General features: G+C 35.6%; 1 protein-coding gene across 3 annotated transcripts in view; it reads right to left on the bottom strand.

Moving 5' to 3' along the window:
• The window catches only part of ODR4 (odr-4 GPCR localization factor homolog), a 46,338-nt gene that overhangs the window by 27,392 nt on the left and 326 nt on the right, over nucleotides 1-18,620 (bottom strand). For 2 of the 3 annotated variants that reach the window (XM_054247806.2, XM_054247807.2), the window contains exons 2-9: nucleotides 15,498-15,618; nucleotides 12,314-12,448; nucleotides 9,407-9,502; nucleotides 7,358-7,464; nucleotides 6,270-6,306; nucleotides 5,052-5,192; nucleotides 3,952-4,047; nucleotides 1,918-1,986 (exon numbers count right to left, since the gene is read on the bottom strand). In XM_054247806.2, coding sequence (XP_054103781.1) covers nucleotides 1,918-1,986; nucleotides 3,952-4,047; nucleotides 5,052-5,192; nucleotides 6,270-6,306; nucleotides 7,358-7,464; nucleotides 9,407-9,502; nucleotides 12,314-12,448; nucleotides 15,498-15,596 — 780 coding nt within the window. In that variant the 5' untranslated portion in view covers nucleotides 15,597-15,618. The remainder of the gene's footprint in view (nucleotides 1-1,917; nucleotides 1,987-3,951; nucleotides 4,048-5,051; nucleotides 5,193-6,269; nucleotides 6,307-7,357; nucleotides 7,465-9,406; nucleotides 9,503-12,313; nucleotides 12,449-15,497; nucleotides 15,619-18,620) is intronic. The other variant, XM_054247808.2, reaches the window with a different exon arrangement.

The raw sequence follows: 18,620 nt of genomic DNA, 5'->3' as shown, positions 1-18,620 counted from the left end.
GAGTTGGAGGTCTGTAACTAGACAGTACAGAACAATTAAGAAACTCTGGAGAATAGCATAATCAGTGTCTGGCTGTTGGACAAACTCAATAAACATCTCTTAAAAAAATTAATAAGTGAATGAATGTAAACTATGATTCAGAAATGATAACCTGAATGTACAAACAGGATAGAATAGACAAATGAAAAGTATTTCAAAAGACATACCAACAAAGCTAGAAGGTTTTAGAGAAACAGTCACTTTGGACAAGAATGCATAGATGAAGAGAGACCAGTTAACAGTTAATTGTGCTAATTTAGGTAAAATAATACTGTTGAAGGCTAATGACAGTAGGACTGTATGGAAAATAAAAGAGAAGCTTAACATGACAAATAAAAAATCAATAAGACTTAACTGGAAGAAAAGTGGCAGTAAGTACTATTTATTATGTATTAGTCACTTCAAAATTTCCAGTTAGGTGATCGGTGAATGACTGACAAAAATATATTAGACTAAATAATATTACTACAACAAATTATCTCATGATATTATCTTCCATTCATCTCTCCGTATACCCACACTCTATATATATCTCCCAACTACAATTTTATACTATTAATAAAATAATCTTAACTAAATTGTTTAATAAACCAAGAAGTAAGCCTAACTAATGAAGAGCATGTAAGTAGAGGAGTAGCCAGCCTTAAAACAAAAGACACTTCTAAAATCAAAAGTAGAAAATCAGACCAAAATACCTCTAAGGTATTAAAAAATCTGAGAGCTCATGTTGAGTGGCATAGCCCAATGACAATTTACTAATGCTCTATTTTTTTTTTTTTTTTTGAGATAGAGTCTTGCTCTGTTGCCAGGCTAGAGTACAGTGGCGTGATCTCAGTTCACTGCAACCTGCACCTCCCAGGTTCAAGCGATTCCTCTGCCTCAGCTTCCCAAATGGGTGGGACTACAGGTGTGTGCCACCATGCCCAGCTAATTTTTTGTAGTTTTAGTACTGGTGGGGTTTCACCATGTTGGCCAGGATGGTCTCAATCATATTGACCTCTTGATCCATCTACTTCAGCCTCCCAAAGTGCTGGGATTACAGGCGTGAGCCACCATGCCCAGCTGCAATATACTAACACTCTATTGTTAAACACACAAAAGAGAAGAAACTAAAATATCCTCAAATGTCAAATTGCTTTTAATTCAATTCTCTTCAGTTCAAAAAAATCCAAGTCTTGAAGTATTTCTGTTTCAAAATCCAGTATAATATTGAAATTAAGTTTCCTACAAACAGGCATGTGCTATTTTATACCCTGTCTGTTCTTTAGGATAATTTCAAGCAAGATTAAAATCAAAGGCCTACATATTTTTAGGAGTAATTCGTGGCTTTAACTTTTTATTCCTCAAGATATCCAACTTTCAAATTTTTGAAAAGATGTGTAAACTAAAGCAACGACACAGAAATGTAAAACTTGCTAATTAATACTTAGTGATTTTTATCAAATTAGAAGGTATAAATCTAATAAATCTACTCAAATTAAGCATGTGACAACTCTTTGCCCCCCTGTGCACACATCTTTTGCTTTCAATTTGTTAAAATTACAACTTTAAAAGCTACAACCCAAAAAATTTACAAACATGCATACATATACATGTATGTATATATATGTACGTGTTTTTTAAAAACTATTTACTTGATTTAAAATTTTAATGTACTTGAGGCAAAAACCCAAACAAGTTTTATTAAAATGACATTTCTTGGGAATAACCTTCCTATATCTAGGTATTTTATACAATCTCTTACAGAATAAGAATAAAATTCTTACAGAATAAGAATAAAATTCTTTTATTCTCTAATGAGAAACATAAAAACAGAAACAGTTTCATTATGGTCATTTTAATAATTATTTTAAATAAGTGGTATTATAAAATATTTACCAACTGCGTTAGCACTCTGACATCAAAAGAATGACCAGTTGCTTGAGTATTTCCTCTGGAAGATTTTTTCTGAAAAAACACAAAAGTTAAAAAGTCAAATTGTTAAGACTATGAAACATAAAACACAACTTAGAAACTATTGCATATACACTAAGTAACTTAGAAAAAAATAAGTCTTTTAATTATTTTAATTTAGCTTTTTATATAGATATTACTTTATATATTCTGTATCAATCAATGTGCACTCTTTAAAACAATTAATTCTGTACTTTTATTCCTCTAAAGCAAACCACTGGCAAACCATCGCCTGTGGGCAAATATCCGCACTGCCACCTGTCCTTGTAAATTAAGTTTTACTGGTATGCAACCAGCATCATTCACTTATGTATCTCCTGTAGTTTCTTTCATGCTACACAGTAGAGAGAAAAATACAGCCTGTGAAATCTAAATATGTAGTATTTTTCTCTTCACATAAAGTTTGCTTATCCCTGCTCTAATAAGGGAGAGATCACAAAAGTTCCTCTTCCTTCAAGTCAAAGCTATTTTAGAAGCCTCTATAGACCTCTCTTATAAAATGGCCATAGCTTTTGAACTGCCATCAGGGCAGAATAACATGTGGCCTTTGGTCCCAAGTGAGCAGTTTGCAATTTGAAAATTAGATGGAAATCAGAGGACACTCCCGTAAAGTTTCAGGATTCCGGCTGTCATTCTTTTTTCTCAGACTTACTTATTTTTTAACTTTTATTTTAAGCTCATGAGTACACGTGCAGGTTTGTTACACAGGTGAACTTGTGTCACGGGGGTCTGACGTACAGATTATTTCATTACCCTGGTATTAAACCTAGTACTCATTAGTTATTTTCCTGATCCTCTCCCTCTCCCACCCACCTTCCGATAGGCTCCAGTGTGTGTTGTCCCCTCTATGTGTCCATGTGTTTTCAGCGTTTAGCTCTCACTTACAAGTCAAAATGTATGGTATTTAGTTTCCTGTTCCTGTGTTAGTTTTCTTTTCTTTTCTTTTCTTTTTTTAATTGAGACAGAGTCTCACTCTCTTGCCCAAGGCTGGAGTGCAGTGGCACGATCTTGGCTCAATGCAACCTCCAGCTCCCAGGTTCAAGCGATTCTTCTGGCTCAGCCTCCAAGTAGCTGCAATTACAGGCAACTGCCACCAAATCCAGCTAACTTTTGTATTTTTAGTAGAGACAGGGTTTCACCATGTTGACCACGCTGGTCTCAAACTCCTGACCTCAAGTGATCCACACACCTTAGCCCCTCAAAGTGCTGGGATTACAGGTGTGAGCTACCATGGTTGGCCCCTGAATTAGTTTTCTAAGGATAATGGCCTCCAGCTCCATCCATGTACCTGCAAAGCACATAATCTAGTTCTTTTTCATGGCTGCATAGTATTCCATGGTGTATATGTACCACATTTTCAATATCTGGTCTAACACTGATGGGCATTTAGGCTGATTCCATGTCTTTGCTATTGTGAATAGTGCCACCATGAACATAATGCATGCATGTGTCTTTACAATAAAACTATTTATATTCCTTTGGGTATATACCCAAGAATGGGACTGCTGGGTCAAATGGTATCTCTGTTTTTAGGACTTTGAGGACTCACTGCCTTTCATAATGGTGGAACTTATTTACACTCCCACCAACAGTGTGTAAGCATTCCTTTTTCCCTGTAGCCATGCCAGCATCTGCTACTTTTTGACTTTTTAGTAACAGCCAATCTGACTAGCATGAGATAGTATCTCCCTGTGGTTTTCATTTGCATTTATCTAATGATCAGTAATGCTGAACTTTTTTTCATATGATTCTTGGCTGCATGCATGTCTTCTTTTGAAGAGTGCCTGTTCATGCCCCCTGTCTACTTTTTAATAGGGTTGTTTTTCTAAGAAAAACATTTGCCCTTTACTTTCAAAGAAATTAGAAATGAGTAGACGAAATCAGTTTTCTTATAGGCAAGGACTAAAGATTAATCATCTTTTAGTAACAATTTCATAAGATGATTTTCTCTTATCTCACCTGTCCTTCTAATAGGTCACAATCTTCATCTTTAACTTGTCCGTTAATCAAATAAACACCATTTTCTATTTGCTTGGCCCAGCGCGTGAGTCCATTCTTAACAGAAATACAACATGGAAATCTTTCAGATATAATGTCATCGCAATTAAACTTCCTAGACTCTACTTTTTCCCACCTAACAAAATGAAATATTAAAATCCCTAAGTCTCATTAATGCAGCATTTTAATCTAGTTTCACAAATTAAAAAAAAAAAGTATACCCCCCAATTCTTGGTACCTTATGGTATTTAATAACATAGTTTTTTTCTGATCTTTATCCCAGAGTAACGTTTATGTCACAGATTTGGGAGTTTAAGTACATGACCCGTCAAATAAAATTTAATGCCCATTACCTTAAAAAAAAAAAGTGCGAAAAAAGCCTCAAATAATATAAAAGTTCAAATAATTTTTAAAAAACTCCATTTCACATCTTCAATGTGAAAAATGAAGAAAAATAAGATAAAAATTAAAAAATGGTATAGAAATACCAAAAAGAACTGGAAAAAGGAAGACAAACAAAGTGAGTACCAAGAGAAAGCTAAACGTCCAAACAGTATAGCTTCTCACATTAATTACATTTTACGTATGTTAATTAATGAATATTTATTATGTGCCTTAATAGGCACACAATGAATATGGGTGTATTTAGTTTACTGACAAAATAGGCACATAACAATATTTAATAGGCACATAATAAATACTAGTGTATTTAGTTTAATAACTAAGTTTACTTTATTTATTAATAAACTAAAGCACTCTAGCCTGGGCAACAGAATGAGACCCTGTCACACACAAGAAAGTTTTCCTTACCTGTAATAAAATTAATCATATTTCAAGCCATAATAAGTAAATTTAGTTATTAAGCTAAATACACTAGCATTAAGACATTGTTCCACTTCTAACGATTTCTAAGTTGGCTGGAGTAAGAAGTTACTCATATAACAACATTATCATAAACAGAGTGCAATTTGTGAAGGCTGTAAAATGAATGACACATGAAGCCGAATAAAAGCAGACTGTTCACTAGTAATCACGGAAGAAAATTCATTTGACCCCGATACCTTTGTATTTTTCTCCAGAGTATAGCTGACAGAAGTAGCAGAAAGTGGCATGTGAATATTAATGTGAACTGTACACTCTAAAGAAAGCCATGAGGATGATAATCCATTGTGATACTTCCAATCTGCCGGTCTTGCTGAACTCTGGCGGTGGAGAAGGGAGAAAAATAACTACGGCGTGGTCTAGGTAAAATACATGGATCAAGAAAACATCATTATGTATACGACCTAAGTAGCTCATACAAGCGGATATCAAACATACATGGCTAAACCCTTAATCAAAAGATTATAGGTTGAACTAAATACAAAATAATGCATGTGTTAAGTTCAGTACTCTTAAATACATCCTTGGCAACACTTCTCCTCCCAATGGTGGGCAGAAAAAGAATGAGAAATGTCCATATTTAGAATTCTGAAAGGTCCTTTGATCCTCCAGCTTCAACAGTATCAATACTGAAGATTCTGATGTGAAGCAAATCATCACTGAGCAACTCCTGGGTGACAGGCATTCTCCTTTCTGTCCCATCCTTGCTAACGACACTGCAAAGTTACTTTTTCGCAAAGGTTTTAGAAGGATTAGCAAAATGCTAGTCTGGGTTTTGCTGCATACATGTAGTTTGTTTAGTAGGCATTGCAGCTACCGAAAGTCTTCAGTCACTTCTACTACCAGCCTCTTAAATATAAAACTAAACACACAAACAAGGTAGGAGGGGATTAACAAAGATATTTTAACAATTTTTTTTAAAGTTGGCTGGGCACAGTGGCTCAAGCCTGTAATCTCAGCCCCTTGGGAGGCCAAGGCAGGCAGATCACTTAAGCCCAGAAGTTAAAAGACAAGCAGGAATAACATGGTGAAATCCTGTTTCTACCAAAAACAAAATAAAAATAATTAGCTGGGTGCAGTGGTGCACATCCGCAGTCTCAGCTGCTCAGGAGGCTGAGGTGGGAGGATCCCTCGAGCCCAAGAAGTGGAAGCTGCAGTAAGCCATGACCGCATCACTGCACTCTAGACTGGGCAACACAGTGAGACCCTGTCACACACAAAAAAGTTGTCCTTACCTGTAATACAATTAATGATATTTCAAACTACAAAAATTACACTTGGTTACACACATCAATAGGAAGTGATGGCAATAAAAATTATTAAAACTAAATAAAAGCTGAATTTTGATTGAAAATACTTTGTGACACAGAAAAATCCTGAAAGAGTAAATTTCTTACCTTTGGATCATGGATATCATAACTTCGACAAAATATTCTTTACTAATTAAGGATAAAATAACCAAAAAAGGCATTATTGATAACTAAAAGAATACAAACCATCAAAAAATAAACTAAAAAATGCATGCATCCAAAAGTTCTTACAAAATCCTAACACTTCATATAAAGAAAGGCAGATATATGCATGTATGTATGTGTATACATACATGCATGTATGTATATATACAGACACTCATACATATAAATTGCTGTGACTATAGTACTTGCAGTGCTTGAAAAACATTTCCTGCCTTTTAGAAATACTGCTAATTGCAACGAATAGAATGAAAGCATCTGAAAAATTCTGCTCAAATACATCCTCTCCAGAACAAGAAGTAGGACTGTTTTATATGAGGTCAAGCCTGAGACTATTGGATTAAAGGGCTCGTATATGAAACTTTGTGGTTAAACACTAAAGATGTGGGGCAGGGAGGGGTGAGCCCTGCTTCTGCTGGAATGGTCATTTTTAAAAATCTGTCTTTGGAAGTCCAAGGATTGTGTCATTCCTTTGGTGAGGCTGATCCTTGCTTGGCAAAGTGCAGACAAGAGAAGGTAAGCAGGCCCTGTAACTGGCTTTTAGTGTCATCTCATCTTGGCCAAGGACATAAGAATTTCTTGGATGTCCTATACCGTCCAGCTCTGTGACCTGTGCTTTGCATTGTACATCGTTATCTACAGAAATTGGAGGTGAAAACCTTACCATAATAAAAACATAACTTTACCTAAGCTATCAGTTAGGCATTTATCTCTCTAGGGAACCTACTGTGCTTGGATGTACAGGGGCAGATAGCTGGTAAAAAAATTCGGAATCCTGAGCCTTTAATATTTCAGATCTCAAACTTCTTATGACCTGATCCTGGGACATGATTAACAACCATTACTGCTATTATTATTATCGGTAGCTCTAATTTCATGTTATCTACAGAAGAATTTTACAAAACTATGCCTATTTTTTCTATGATAATTTAAATAAATAGCAAAAAAACCTTGCAGGAACACTGTTTTGGTACTTTGTACTTTTAAACCGTAAACAACTGAAAAAAAGATACTTTTTTGTAGAAGCACAAATGTGAAGTGTCACTCGTTCTGAGACCTCCTCCTCTGTGAAATTCCACAATCTCTTTCTATTTATAGACTTTTCCACAGCGAACATTAGCTGAAAAAGAGAAAAATACACAAAATTGAATACAAAATGAAAAAAAAAAGTGAGTACTGAAATAGGTAATTATAATGTCCACAACTCTCGTCTAGCTTTCAAATTTTATAGCTAGGACTATAGCTGTGTGCCACCACTAATTTTTCTTTTCTTCAAATTAAAGACTGGAACTAATTATTAACCTTTTTGAATTCCCTTTTTTAGGAATTTATAAAAAATTGGGTTTAAATAGAAAAATGTAATTCACTGTTAATAGTGACTAACTGTACATGAAAAATTAATTTGGAGCAAGTAGACTTTATATAAACTATAGAATAGAGACCTCATTTTAATTAAAATGAGAAATGACAAGTGATTTTAATGAAAGAAATCGAGCATGTCACCCATTTAGCATTTCTTATTTAAATATCACAAAAGACTTGAGGCAATATATAAAGACAGATAAAATATAGTAATAACATATATTAAAAGTTGAAAAGTAGAATAGTGACATAAATTTGTGTCAGAAATGAGAACCATAAAAATGCATATAAGGGGTGGTAATACATTTGGCTCTAAGCTTTCTAATAATAATATGCAGAGATGAATCTAACCTGTAACCTAATTCACATGGTCTGTAAGCTGAAAACAAACAATAATCAGAAGAGACACAACTTTCTTCATAATATAAAAAGAAATTTCTTCCAGAAACACAATATTAATGTAATACAATGAATAAAGCTCTTCACAATAATGGGTGACACTGACAAGTTTTATAAGGCTGATTCTTACAGTGTTTGCCAATGTAAGCCAATGGAAACAGATAACTGAAACTCAGTAATTTCAGAGATAAAGCATTTCTAAAGTTTTATATGCTTCTTAGGAACAAGATATAAGAGCAAAAGGAAAGTGGACCTGGCTATAACTCTCTAGCACCGGGCCCACATTCACCCAACTCAAGTCAGCACCAGCCACAAAAGGGTGCACAATCAATGCTAGCAATATTAAATACGCATAGGTTTAGGTTAAAGTTCAAAATGCCAAAAGGAATGAACAACTGTGAAAGAGGTAAATGTCTTTAAGATGGAAACATTGGCAAAGGGTTAAACAATTTAATAGGGAGGAAAATATCTCCATTTTCTTCCCTTACTCCCTTAGGTGCAAACATCAAAGTCTTGAGACTGGGACATCTGACAGGAGAGGTTATAAGACTGAAAAAATTTGTAACATCTGAAGTTCTCAGCTGCACACTTTTTTTTTTTTTACCTAAAAAACTTTTTTTTCTGGGATACTTTGGGGTTTTATACTGCTCAAGATTATAAGGTCCTCTCTCTCAAGGTGTGAAATACGCTTCGAAAAGTTCCTGTGGATCATGAATGCTAAAAGAGATGATAGCTGGCTACACAGAGTTTACCTTAGGTTTGGGTTTAAGGGAGAAGAGCTTGTGGACCTTCATATTTTAGATTATGTTACCCAAATCTCTGGTGTAGTAATTAAGCAAAAAACACAGGAGATTCCTGACAGATACTGTGTCCAGAAATAATCTGATTGTTTCTTTATGTTTTACTCTTAGGATCTTGGGAGAATTGAAAATAAGGCCAAGAATTTCAGCACCTATTAATTTCGTGTAACAATCACTAGGTACTACATGGAAGGTGTGGCAGAATACTGCTACTGCACAAGAAAAATGGTTAAAGCCTTCTAACTTGTTTCTTAATCGTCAAAAATTATCTCTAAAATAAAGACTATTTTAAAATATGTAGTTTTGATTAAAAATGTAAACATTTATTACACTAAAGATATCCAAGCAATTGAGTGAAAAAAGCTCTTTCGATGTAACCCCAGCAAAAAGAATTATGGAAAACGGATCTTAATATGCTTAGAATTATTACATATACTCATAATCAATAAAAATAGCATATAACTCTAATGTTATTAAGAATTTTTTATAGATCACACTTACTCTACGCAGGGCATTTTGAAAATCATTTGCCAGTTCTAAAGTAGTAATAATAAATACTCCAAGAACTAAAAGTCCTCCTGGTAGCATTCTGGATACCTAAAAATAGAAATAAAGTATTAGCTAACAGAAGCATTTGGCATTATATGCAATCCTTTCTGTTTGAGAAACTAAGTGTCTTCTTAGAGTGTCCTTCACTTTTCACCTTAAAACTACTTTATAAATAAAACTATCTGATAACAACATCCTTTAGCTACATCAATAAATAAACCCCTTTCTCAGGAGATCAAAGACTAAAATATTTTTTTCAACAGCCTCTCACCATCAGCTAAATGTCTCACCTCTACTGGATACTTCAAAGACAGCTTGAGGAAGCTGCCTTCTCTAATCCTTTGATCTCTGAACCTCACAGGGCTTCGCTGTAGTTCTCCCACGGACTTTATCACATAGCCTTATGTTACAGTTATCTGTGAACCCTACCAATTGGTCAGGGAGCTCCTTAAGGAAACAACAAGTAATTCTACCTTTGTATCCCTATTTTTAAGCAGCATACTAGATCTGAAATTTAAACAGAGGGAGTCTGACTTGAAAATACATTACTTTCTATTGCATAGATTTACCTCAAATTTTAAACACATTTACTGGCATTGGGCATTTATGTTATATCTAATTTTACCTTAAAATAATATTGATTAAAAATCCTAGTACATCTTTCTGCATTCATGGGATTATTTGTTTAGGACATAGCCCTTGAGGGGGACAACTAGGTTAAGAAGTTACACATATTTCGGATTTTGATACATAGTACCATGATATCTGCATATCTGTATTTCCCTTCACAGGACTGTGGCCGGTTCTTAATACCACATGGGTATTTTTCTTCCATCTATACTCAGAGATTAGAGTGCTTCGGTCAGCTTTCATTTACTTAATGTATAAGCGATCAATCCAGAGTAGAGTCTTAGAAAATTAGGTAGCATACCTTAATCCTTAATCTACTTGCATTATGTCTGCTGGTGGTTTCCTCTGATTTAACAAATTCTACTTACTACAGCAATACAATTCTAACAAAGTTTCATATTTACCACAGGGAGCCTGCATATGTTCTCGAAATCACCAATGCAAAAAATTAACCATTTCTTAGGAGATGGTGGTGAAGGCAAGAAAGGGGAAACAAAGTAAAATTAACCTTTTCTTTCTAGAGGTTAAAGGTTAAGCTAATTCATTCACATTCTGTGTGTGTGTGTCTGTGTGTGTGTGTGTGTGAGAGAGAGAGATATAATTTTATGAGAGACCAAAAGCAAAATTAGAGTAGAAAGTTATTTACAAACCACTGGGAATTTAACTTTACAATACATGATATTTTCCTTAGAAGACAGCTGCTATAGCTTGCAAGTTTGTCCCCTTAAACATCACATTGAAATCTAAACCCAAGAGGGGCCTAATGGAAGGTTTTTGGGTCATGGAGCAGATCCCTCATTAATGGTTTGGTTCCATCCCCTCAGCAATGAGTGAGTTCTTGCTGTATTTGATCCCAGGAGAGCTGGTTGTTAAAAAAGCCTGGCACCTCACACCACCTTGCTTCCTCTCTGGCCATATGATCTCTATACACTAGCTCCATTTTGCCTTCTGACACTAGTAGAAGCAGCCTGAGGCTTTTACCAGATGTCCAATCTTGCACCCAGCAGACTCATAAGACAAACAGGCCTTTTATTTTTTTTTTTTTTTGAGATGGAGTTTTGCTCGTTACCCAGGCTGGAGTGCAATGGCGTGATCTCGGCTCACTGCAACCTCCGCCTCCTGGGTTCAGGCAGTTCTCCTGCCTCAGCCTCCCAAGTAGCTGGGACTACAGGCACGCGCCACCATGCCCAGCTAATTCTTTGTATTTTTAGTAGAGACGGGGTTTCACCATGTTGACCAGGATGGTCTCGATCTCTTGACCTCGTGATCCACCCGCCTTGGCCTCCCAAAGTGCTGGGATTACATGGGATTACAGGCGTGAGCCACCATGCCCGGCCCTTTTTCTTTATAAATTACTCAGTCTTAGGTATTCCTTAATAGCAACACAAATGGACTAAAACGATAATAATTAAATATTTCTTGAATTTCTTTTTGTTTGTTTTTTTGAGACAGAGTCTCACTCTATCACCCAGGCCTGCCTCAGTCTCCCAAGTAGCTGGGATCATAGGTACCCGCCACCATACATGGCTAATGTTTTGCATTTTTAATAGAGACAGGGTTTCGCCATGTAGGCCAGGCTGGTCTCAAACTCTTGACCTCAGGTGATTCAACCGCCTTGGCCTCCCAAAGTGCTGGGATTACAGGTGGGATTTCTTTTTAACTATATACTGCCCCATAATTACAAACACAGACACAGAGATTTGTCCACGTATATATGTATACATACACAGAAACACATGTTTGAATTTAAAAGATTTAAAGTTGATTTGAAGAGAAAAATTTATTTCTTAAAAAAAAAAATCCCTTTTCTTAAAAAAAAAAACAAAATGGGATACATGTGAGGAATGGACAAGTTTGTCACATGGGCATACCTGTGCCATGATGGTTTGCTGTACCTATTAACCCATCCTCTAAGTCCCCTCCCCTTACACCCCACCCTGGAAAAGAAAATAATTCTATTTTTACCTTATTCTAACATTCTTTATTAGATGATATATAATTCATTCAATAAATACTCGTAAGTGAATTAATTTAGTCATTATTCCCACTCACCCATCCCAAATCTGTTTCTTCCTCACATAATGCCAAGGCTATTCTCCTAGACACCCAAGCTAAAAATCTCAGTCATCTTTAGCTGCTCTCTCCCTATGTCTCTTCTCCTTACTCAGTCGCTAAATCTTCTTGATTCTAGCTCTTTTTTGAAATAAAACTTAAGAAAAATAAGATAACCTGGTAGGCATGTTCTGCGGCCCATTCTTCATCCAAATTATCCAACTTAGCTTTGGGATGTCTGAGGTTCTCACTTCGTTCCTCTTTGGGTGGCGTTCTAGTGGCAAGAATCACATAATCCTTTTGTGAAGAACACTTCAAAAACGAAATATAAAATCTTGTTAGAGTGATACCTGACTCCTCACTCTGATTAGAGCGATGCGTGATTCCTGAGCTTTTATGACATACACAAACTGCGTAATATTTGTAACAAGTTAAATCACTAATACCCATATTATAGTGGAAACTGGAGGAAAGCTATTTTTCTAGGATAGCCTTACAACCTTTCCCTCACATGTTATCTTTTTTTTTTTTTTTTTTTGAGATGGTTTCGTTCTTGTTGCCCAGGCTGGAGTGCAGTGATGAGATCTCGGCTCACCACAACCTCTGCCTTTCAGGTTCAAACGATTCCTCAGCCTCCCAAGTAGCTGGGATTACAGGCGCCTGCCACCACGCTCAGTTAATTTTTGTATTTTTAATAGAAACCGGGTTTCGCCATGTTGACCAGGCTGGTCTGGAACTTCTGACCTTGTGATCTGCTTACCTCAGCCTCCCAAAGTGCTGAGATTATAGGGTTGAGCCACGGTGGGTGCCTGGCCTGATCTTTTAACATATTTAATATCAGCTTCTTATTTAATTGGACAACCCAAATGTAAATCACAGAGTGGTCCCTAAAAATGGTTTACTGGATGAGTGAATGAATTATATTAACTAAAAAGCAATATGCTTACTCAGTTTTCTAATTATATTTGTTTCATAAATTATTCGAACAGATTGGATGTTTAACAAACATAAAATATCAGTGAAATTAAATAACAAGTGACCTTTTATATCTTATTTTAACTAAAATGATGACAGTGGGGAACTTCCATATAAATTTCCACAGAATAACAAAGGGGATTTGGGACACAATTCAAAGTGATACCAGATTCTATGTTCTTCAAGGGGGTTTTCCGTTGTTTTTTGTTCTGTGTGTGTGTGTGTGTGTGTGTGTGTGTGTGTGTGTGTGTAATGCCCAGGCTGGAGTGCAGTGGTGTGATCATAGCTCACTGCAACCTTGAACTCCTGGGCTCAAGCAAACCTCCCAAGTAGTCTCCTAAATAGCTAGGACTACAGGCTCAAACAACCAGCCACAGCACCCGGCTAATTTTTTCTTTTTCTTTCTTTTTTTTAACTTTTTGTAAAGACACGGTCTTGCTATGTTGCCAAGGCTAGTGTCAAACTTCCAGCCTCAAGCAATCCTCCCTCCTCAGCCTCCCAAAGTGTTCAGATTATAGGCATGAGCCACCACTCCCAATCTGTTCTTCAGTTGTAATAGTAGTTAAGTAGTAACCAAAGGTGGGAGATCTAAAAATAAATGCAGGGAACATTTAATAGCACACTTCACTAGAGTGAAAGTTTCCTATAAAAAAGAGTGAAAATAAGGCTGATAATACAAGTTAGCATGGTATCATCCTCACACATGACCGGAAACTCTGATCATTAGTATCATCTTGGGATAGAAAATAAAAGAAGACTAATTATTCCTACAAGTTATTTTCAGGAAGTTACATTCAAATAAACACAGGAAAAAAAGGCCTCGATTAAGAAGGCTCCCCTTTTTCTCATAACATGTCCAACTTTGAAAAGAAAAAGAAACTGACAGAGACCAGGAAACAGGTGAGCTTAAGTGGAAGGAGAGGAAAAATCGATAAACTCTGGAAGAAAGGGGAAGAAAAAGAACATAGAATACTGAAAGGAATGAAAAGGCAGCATAAAGACAGATGGAAGGGAGATCCTAAATTATGAGACACTCATTTGTAAGATGGCAGTTTCTGCTGAGCTTTAGAAACAACCTTTATCCAGTTAAGACAAATTTAGAAGAGGGTCTTTCTCTTTGACTTTTTATCTCTACTGATCATATCTTTCTCTAAGACCTTTCTTCCATTAAATAGTTTAAACAAAGAGAAGGAAAAAAACCTAAATCGAAAACTCCTAACGAAAAGAGTTTAGCACATAACATCCTAAGTAACCTGAATCAAAAAGAAATTCACACTGTTCTCAAGAAAGGCAGTCTGGCTGACTAATGAGAGGCCTCACAGGGTGGTACTACCTGGTTGAACCGTGCATATTTGCCAACTGTCTTGCAAACTAAGAAATCTGATTTATAAAAATTCTGAAAATGAGCCTGTCATTTCATGGCTAGACTGACATTAACTACGTTCATTCAGAACGATGTAGGAAACTAAAAGGCCATGAAGGCATCTGAACACATGAGTCCTCATGACAGTGTTTTCTTTATAAGCAGATAAAACATGGGGCATCAAATTATAAAATAGAGTAGCTTGGGAATACGGATAAAATCAGAATAAGAAAAGTTAATTATGCAATTTGAAGATTCTAAGGCATTAGGCTAAGATATCTAGAAAGAAAATTGTCCTAATAAGAGGTTTAGTTCCTTTTTATTTTTTTGCTATGTACTGCTGACTAGTCCCTCCTGCTGATGAACAGGTTCTTCCTTCACTCATAATACATCAGTGGCTGTTGATGCATTTTAAAATAAGTATCTGAATCTCTGTTCCATTTTGCCTTGATTTTTAAGACTTAGCTCTAAGAGGAAAATAGAATTTGTCTAAATTCCAAATTTTTCCCAATCCTTTTCCCTCCCTATTGATCCAACATTAAAAAAACTCAATAAAATGAGTACTATAGCATATGACAAAAATATGACCACTGTTGCTGTAAGTCTGGGGTTAGACAAGACAAACTAGAAAGGAAATAAAATTTTCAAAAGCTACTTTTGTAAAGAATTAGACAACTAGAAATTAGATTAGAAGGGAGTATAAAACACTTTGAAAAGACAACAAAATGTAAATAATCTGGTCAATAAACATTCTAATTCTGAAGTTTCCACCTTATAAATTACTTTTACATGGTCAAAGGGGAAGGTGACCTGACTTGAGCAAACCTGGGCTAGGTCCATCTACTTCTCCATGTTTCCTTAAAGATCTACTTTAAAATTACTTCTTCTACAAGCCTTCCTTCCATCGCCCAACCTTGAGTTTGTTATTAAACAGCATCTTTTAACTTTAAATAAACAGGTAATTTGTTTTAATAAGTCACAGAGTAATTATTTAGTAATAAATGCAGAGTAAAAGATACATACCTGTCCTATTAAAAGGCCAGAGACAAAAGCCTTTCCTTGGAGATTTATGTTTGAAAGATACTGGCCCACAGTCTCTTCTACAATGTAGGTTCTTCCCATTTTGGCGAACTAAATTAATCTCCTATATTACAAGAAAAAAACAGACACAGCATTTTTAGGTAAAATAGCATTTGCAATGTTTTTATCATGGGAGTACTACAGCAAGAGAAGTGGTACTATCCTGATGCTATCACATGCCTTATAGCAAATGCTTATTACATAGGGCATTCCTTCTTGCAAAGTGCAGACGCAGTTCCAGAGTTCTTCTCAACACAGTGCAGCAGGAAACAACGACAATCAGCAGGAGCTGACAGGAAGCTCAAACCTTTTTCTCATTCCTGGGATAAGGGAGGGGATACTAAACTAGCAGGCAACACACCAGATTTCTTATTTTAGATCTACTCCTTGGTTGTATTATCTTTGATAATCTATTGCTAAGTCTCAGTGTTCTCATTGCTTCAATAGTAAACATGAATTTCTGAATAGTTCATCGGGAGGCAGAAAGAATCAAATTCATTTACTTGATAAGCATATACAAAAGAACGATACTATTTGCTTAGAAACTATGCTGAGTGGGACAACACAAAGATGAGCACCATGATCTCTGTCCTTGAGCAATACATACTACAGCAAGAGTTAAGTAAACAGCAATACAATAACAAACATTTTTATAGCTTCTAGTTTGTACAAGGCATTTTTGTAAGTACTTTCCATGTAACATTAATAATGCACAAAACCCGAGGAAGTAGGTACTATTATTATAATCAACCTTTAACAGATGAAGAAACTGAAATGAGAGAAGCTGACTAAATAACTTGCCAAAGTGACGAAGCTGGTTAAGTGGCAAAGGAGGGATTTAAACTCAGATGCTCTGGCTCCAGAATTCATGTTTTTCAACACCATACTCATAATGAGGACTAGAAACCAGTCCCTCAATTAAATCATTACTAAGGGTAGCTCTTATTCTGCTTTCTCTCTGGTTTGTGGATGGAAATCAGTATATTCATTCCCTCTATTGGCTTATGCTCCTTTGATTTGCATTTCTGTAGCTTACAACCAAAGATACTGAATAAAAGAGCTAGGCAATATAATAAATGATTAAATCAAGGAACTCATAAGCAGTGAGGATGAAAATGTAAAACAGATGATATCCAAAAGAGCTGTAAAACAAACAGAGACTGCAGGAACAGAGTTGCAGTATTTTGAACACTGCAATTTAGGAATAATCATCATTTGGGTTCGGTAAAAATGTGAATCTTATTCAGTACCACAAAGCTAAGGCTACTAGAGATATGCAAAACGTCTTGTGAATGACAGATGTACTGGTATCAGACAGATCTGACTTTTGCATTTTAAAACTAAACCCCAGAATATGGATTAAGTTTGAAACGTCCTATTGGACGCTGTTTAATTATTGTCGAGGCTTGTTCAGTTTTCTCTCAAAATACATTCATTTCTTCCTAGCTCTGTTTTGACAACAGTACACGTGAATCAGATTTGCACATCATGCTTTAGAGACGAAGTCTAGGAATGCTTGTCTAAATATCATTGATGCTTCTATGAAGTCAAGGGCTTTTAATCTTTAGTAATGCCTTCAGGTATGCATTTCTATGTATTAACTTTCCTCTACTTCGGCATATTATACTCCTTTTCCTTCTGCTCTAATAATTTTTAATTCTTGCAACAAATAGAAGTAATTCCAGAGTTATGATATTTAACCTTCTAACCTTATTTCTTCTATGGTGTCACCTTGTAGCCATATTAATGTGTAAAAAACTGAATGCAATAATGAGATGAAAATCTATTCAATTATGAAATCTGATAGAATGTCAGATAAATTTTTCTTTAGTGCTCTTCAAAATTTTTAAATGTAGTCAACCAAACTTTATAAAAGGTAACACTAAAAATGTATATAGTCAGTCTTTTGTATCTGTGGTTTCTACGTCCATGTATTCAACCAAGCACAGATTTTAATTTTTTTTAAAAAAAGCATGATTGCACTTGTACTGTTAGTGTAAAGATGTTTCTTCTTGTCACGATTCCCTAAACGATATAACAACTATAGCATTTACATTGTTTTAGGTATTGTATGTAACTTAGGGATGATTTAAGGCATGCCAATGCTATACCATTTAATATAATGAAGTAGAGCATCCACAGATCCCCATGGGGATGGACAAGGGAGGGTCCTGGAAGCAATGGCCCATGGATACCACGGGACAACTGTATCTTGCCTTGCACGGTCATAATTTTCTAGAAATGTTGTATATCAGCCAAAGCCTTTGAGGTCCAAGCACTGTGACTGAAACAACTCAACCTTCCTGGACTCTGGTTTTCTAATCTATGAAATAAAGAATTTGGATCCTAGCAGATCTGAAAACCTTCTAATTTTAGGATGCTGTGAATCTAAGTACAGAAAATCCACATTTCCCAAATGACAGATCAACAGTATGATAATACTGTGGGCCTAGGACATAGCATAATACTCCATATACCAGCAACTTTAATTACGGTGCTTACCTAAAAAATATTTTTGGGGAAAAATCAACCTTAAGCTCTGTTGCTGATTTATTTTTTCTTAGTTATTACAAAATACCATAAAATGCTTCCCTTTATATTTTTTAGCCTCGCATGATTCAAAAGTAGGAACTAGAGAAAAAGAGAATAAATTTCACATAAGAACTAAATTACCAGTTCACAGAAGGCCCACGACTGTGGGAACTGCAGAGAGAACGACATTGGGAATGCATTATTAACAATCAATAATTTAATAAATTTTCTAAAGAGTAATTAAACACGAAACAATCTACGGATTGAGCTTTAAATTTACAGAATTATGATCTGGAAACGTACAAGTTGTTACTGAAGCAATTAAGAATACGTTTAAAAACTTGAGTTATGACAGTTTTCAATCTTAAAAACAGTATGTTAGGTAACAGTTTCTGCAACGAAAACATAGGGTACACTCAAAGTGCTACTGGTTTCTTTTAATTCTCCTGAAGAATTAACCCGGCTCCTCAAATTCCTGTTGAATCACTCAGTATCACCTCCCCACCGCCAAAAAGGTACGCCGTTTCACACAAG

This window comes from Callithrix jacchus, chromosome 18 (assembly GCF_049354715.1).
Source record: "Callithrix jacchus isolate 240 chromosome 18, calJac240_pri, whole genome shotgun sequence".
NCBI classification, from domain to species: domain Eukaryota; kingdom Metazoa; phylum Chordata; class Mammalia; order Primates; family Cebidae; genus Callithrix; species Callithrix jacchus.
The sequence above is the reverse complement of the archived record's forward strand: the minus strand, read 5'-3'. Positions and strand labels throughout refer to the sequence as shown.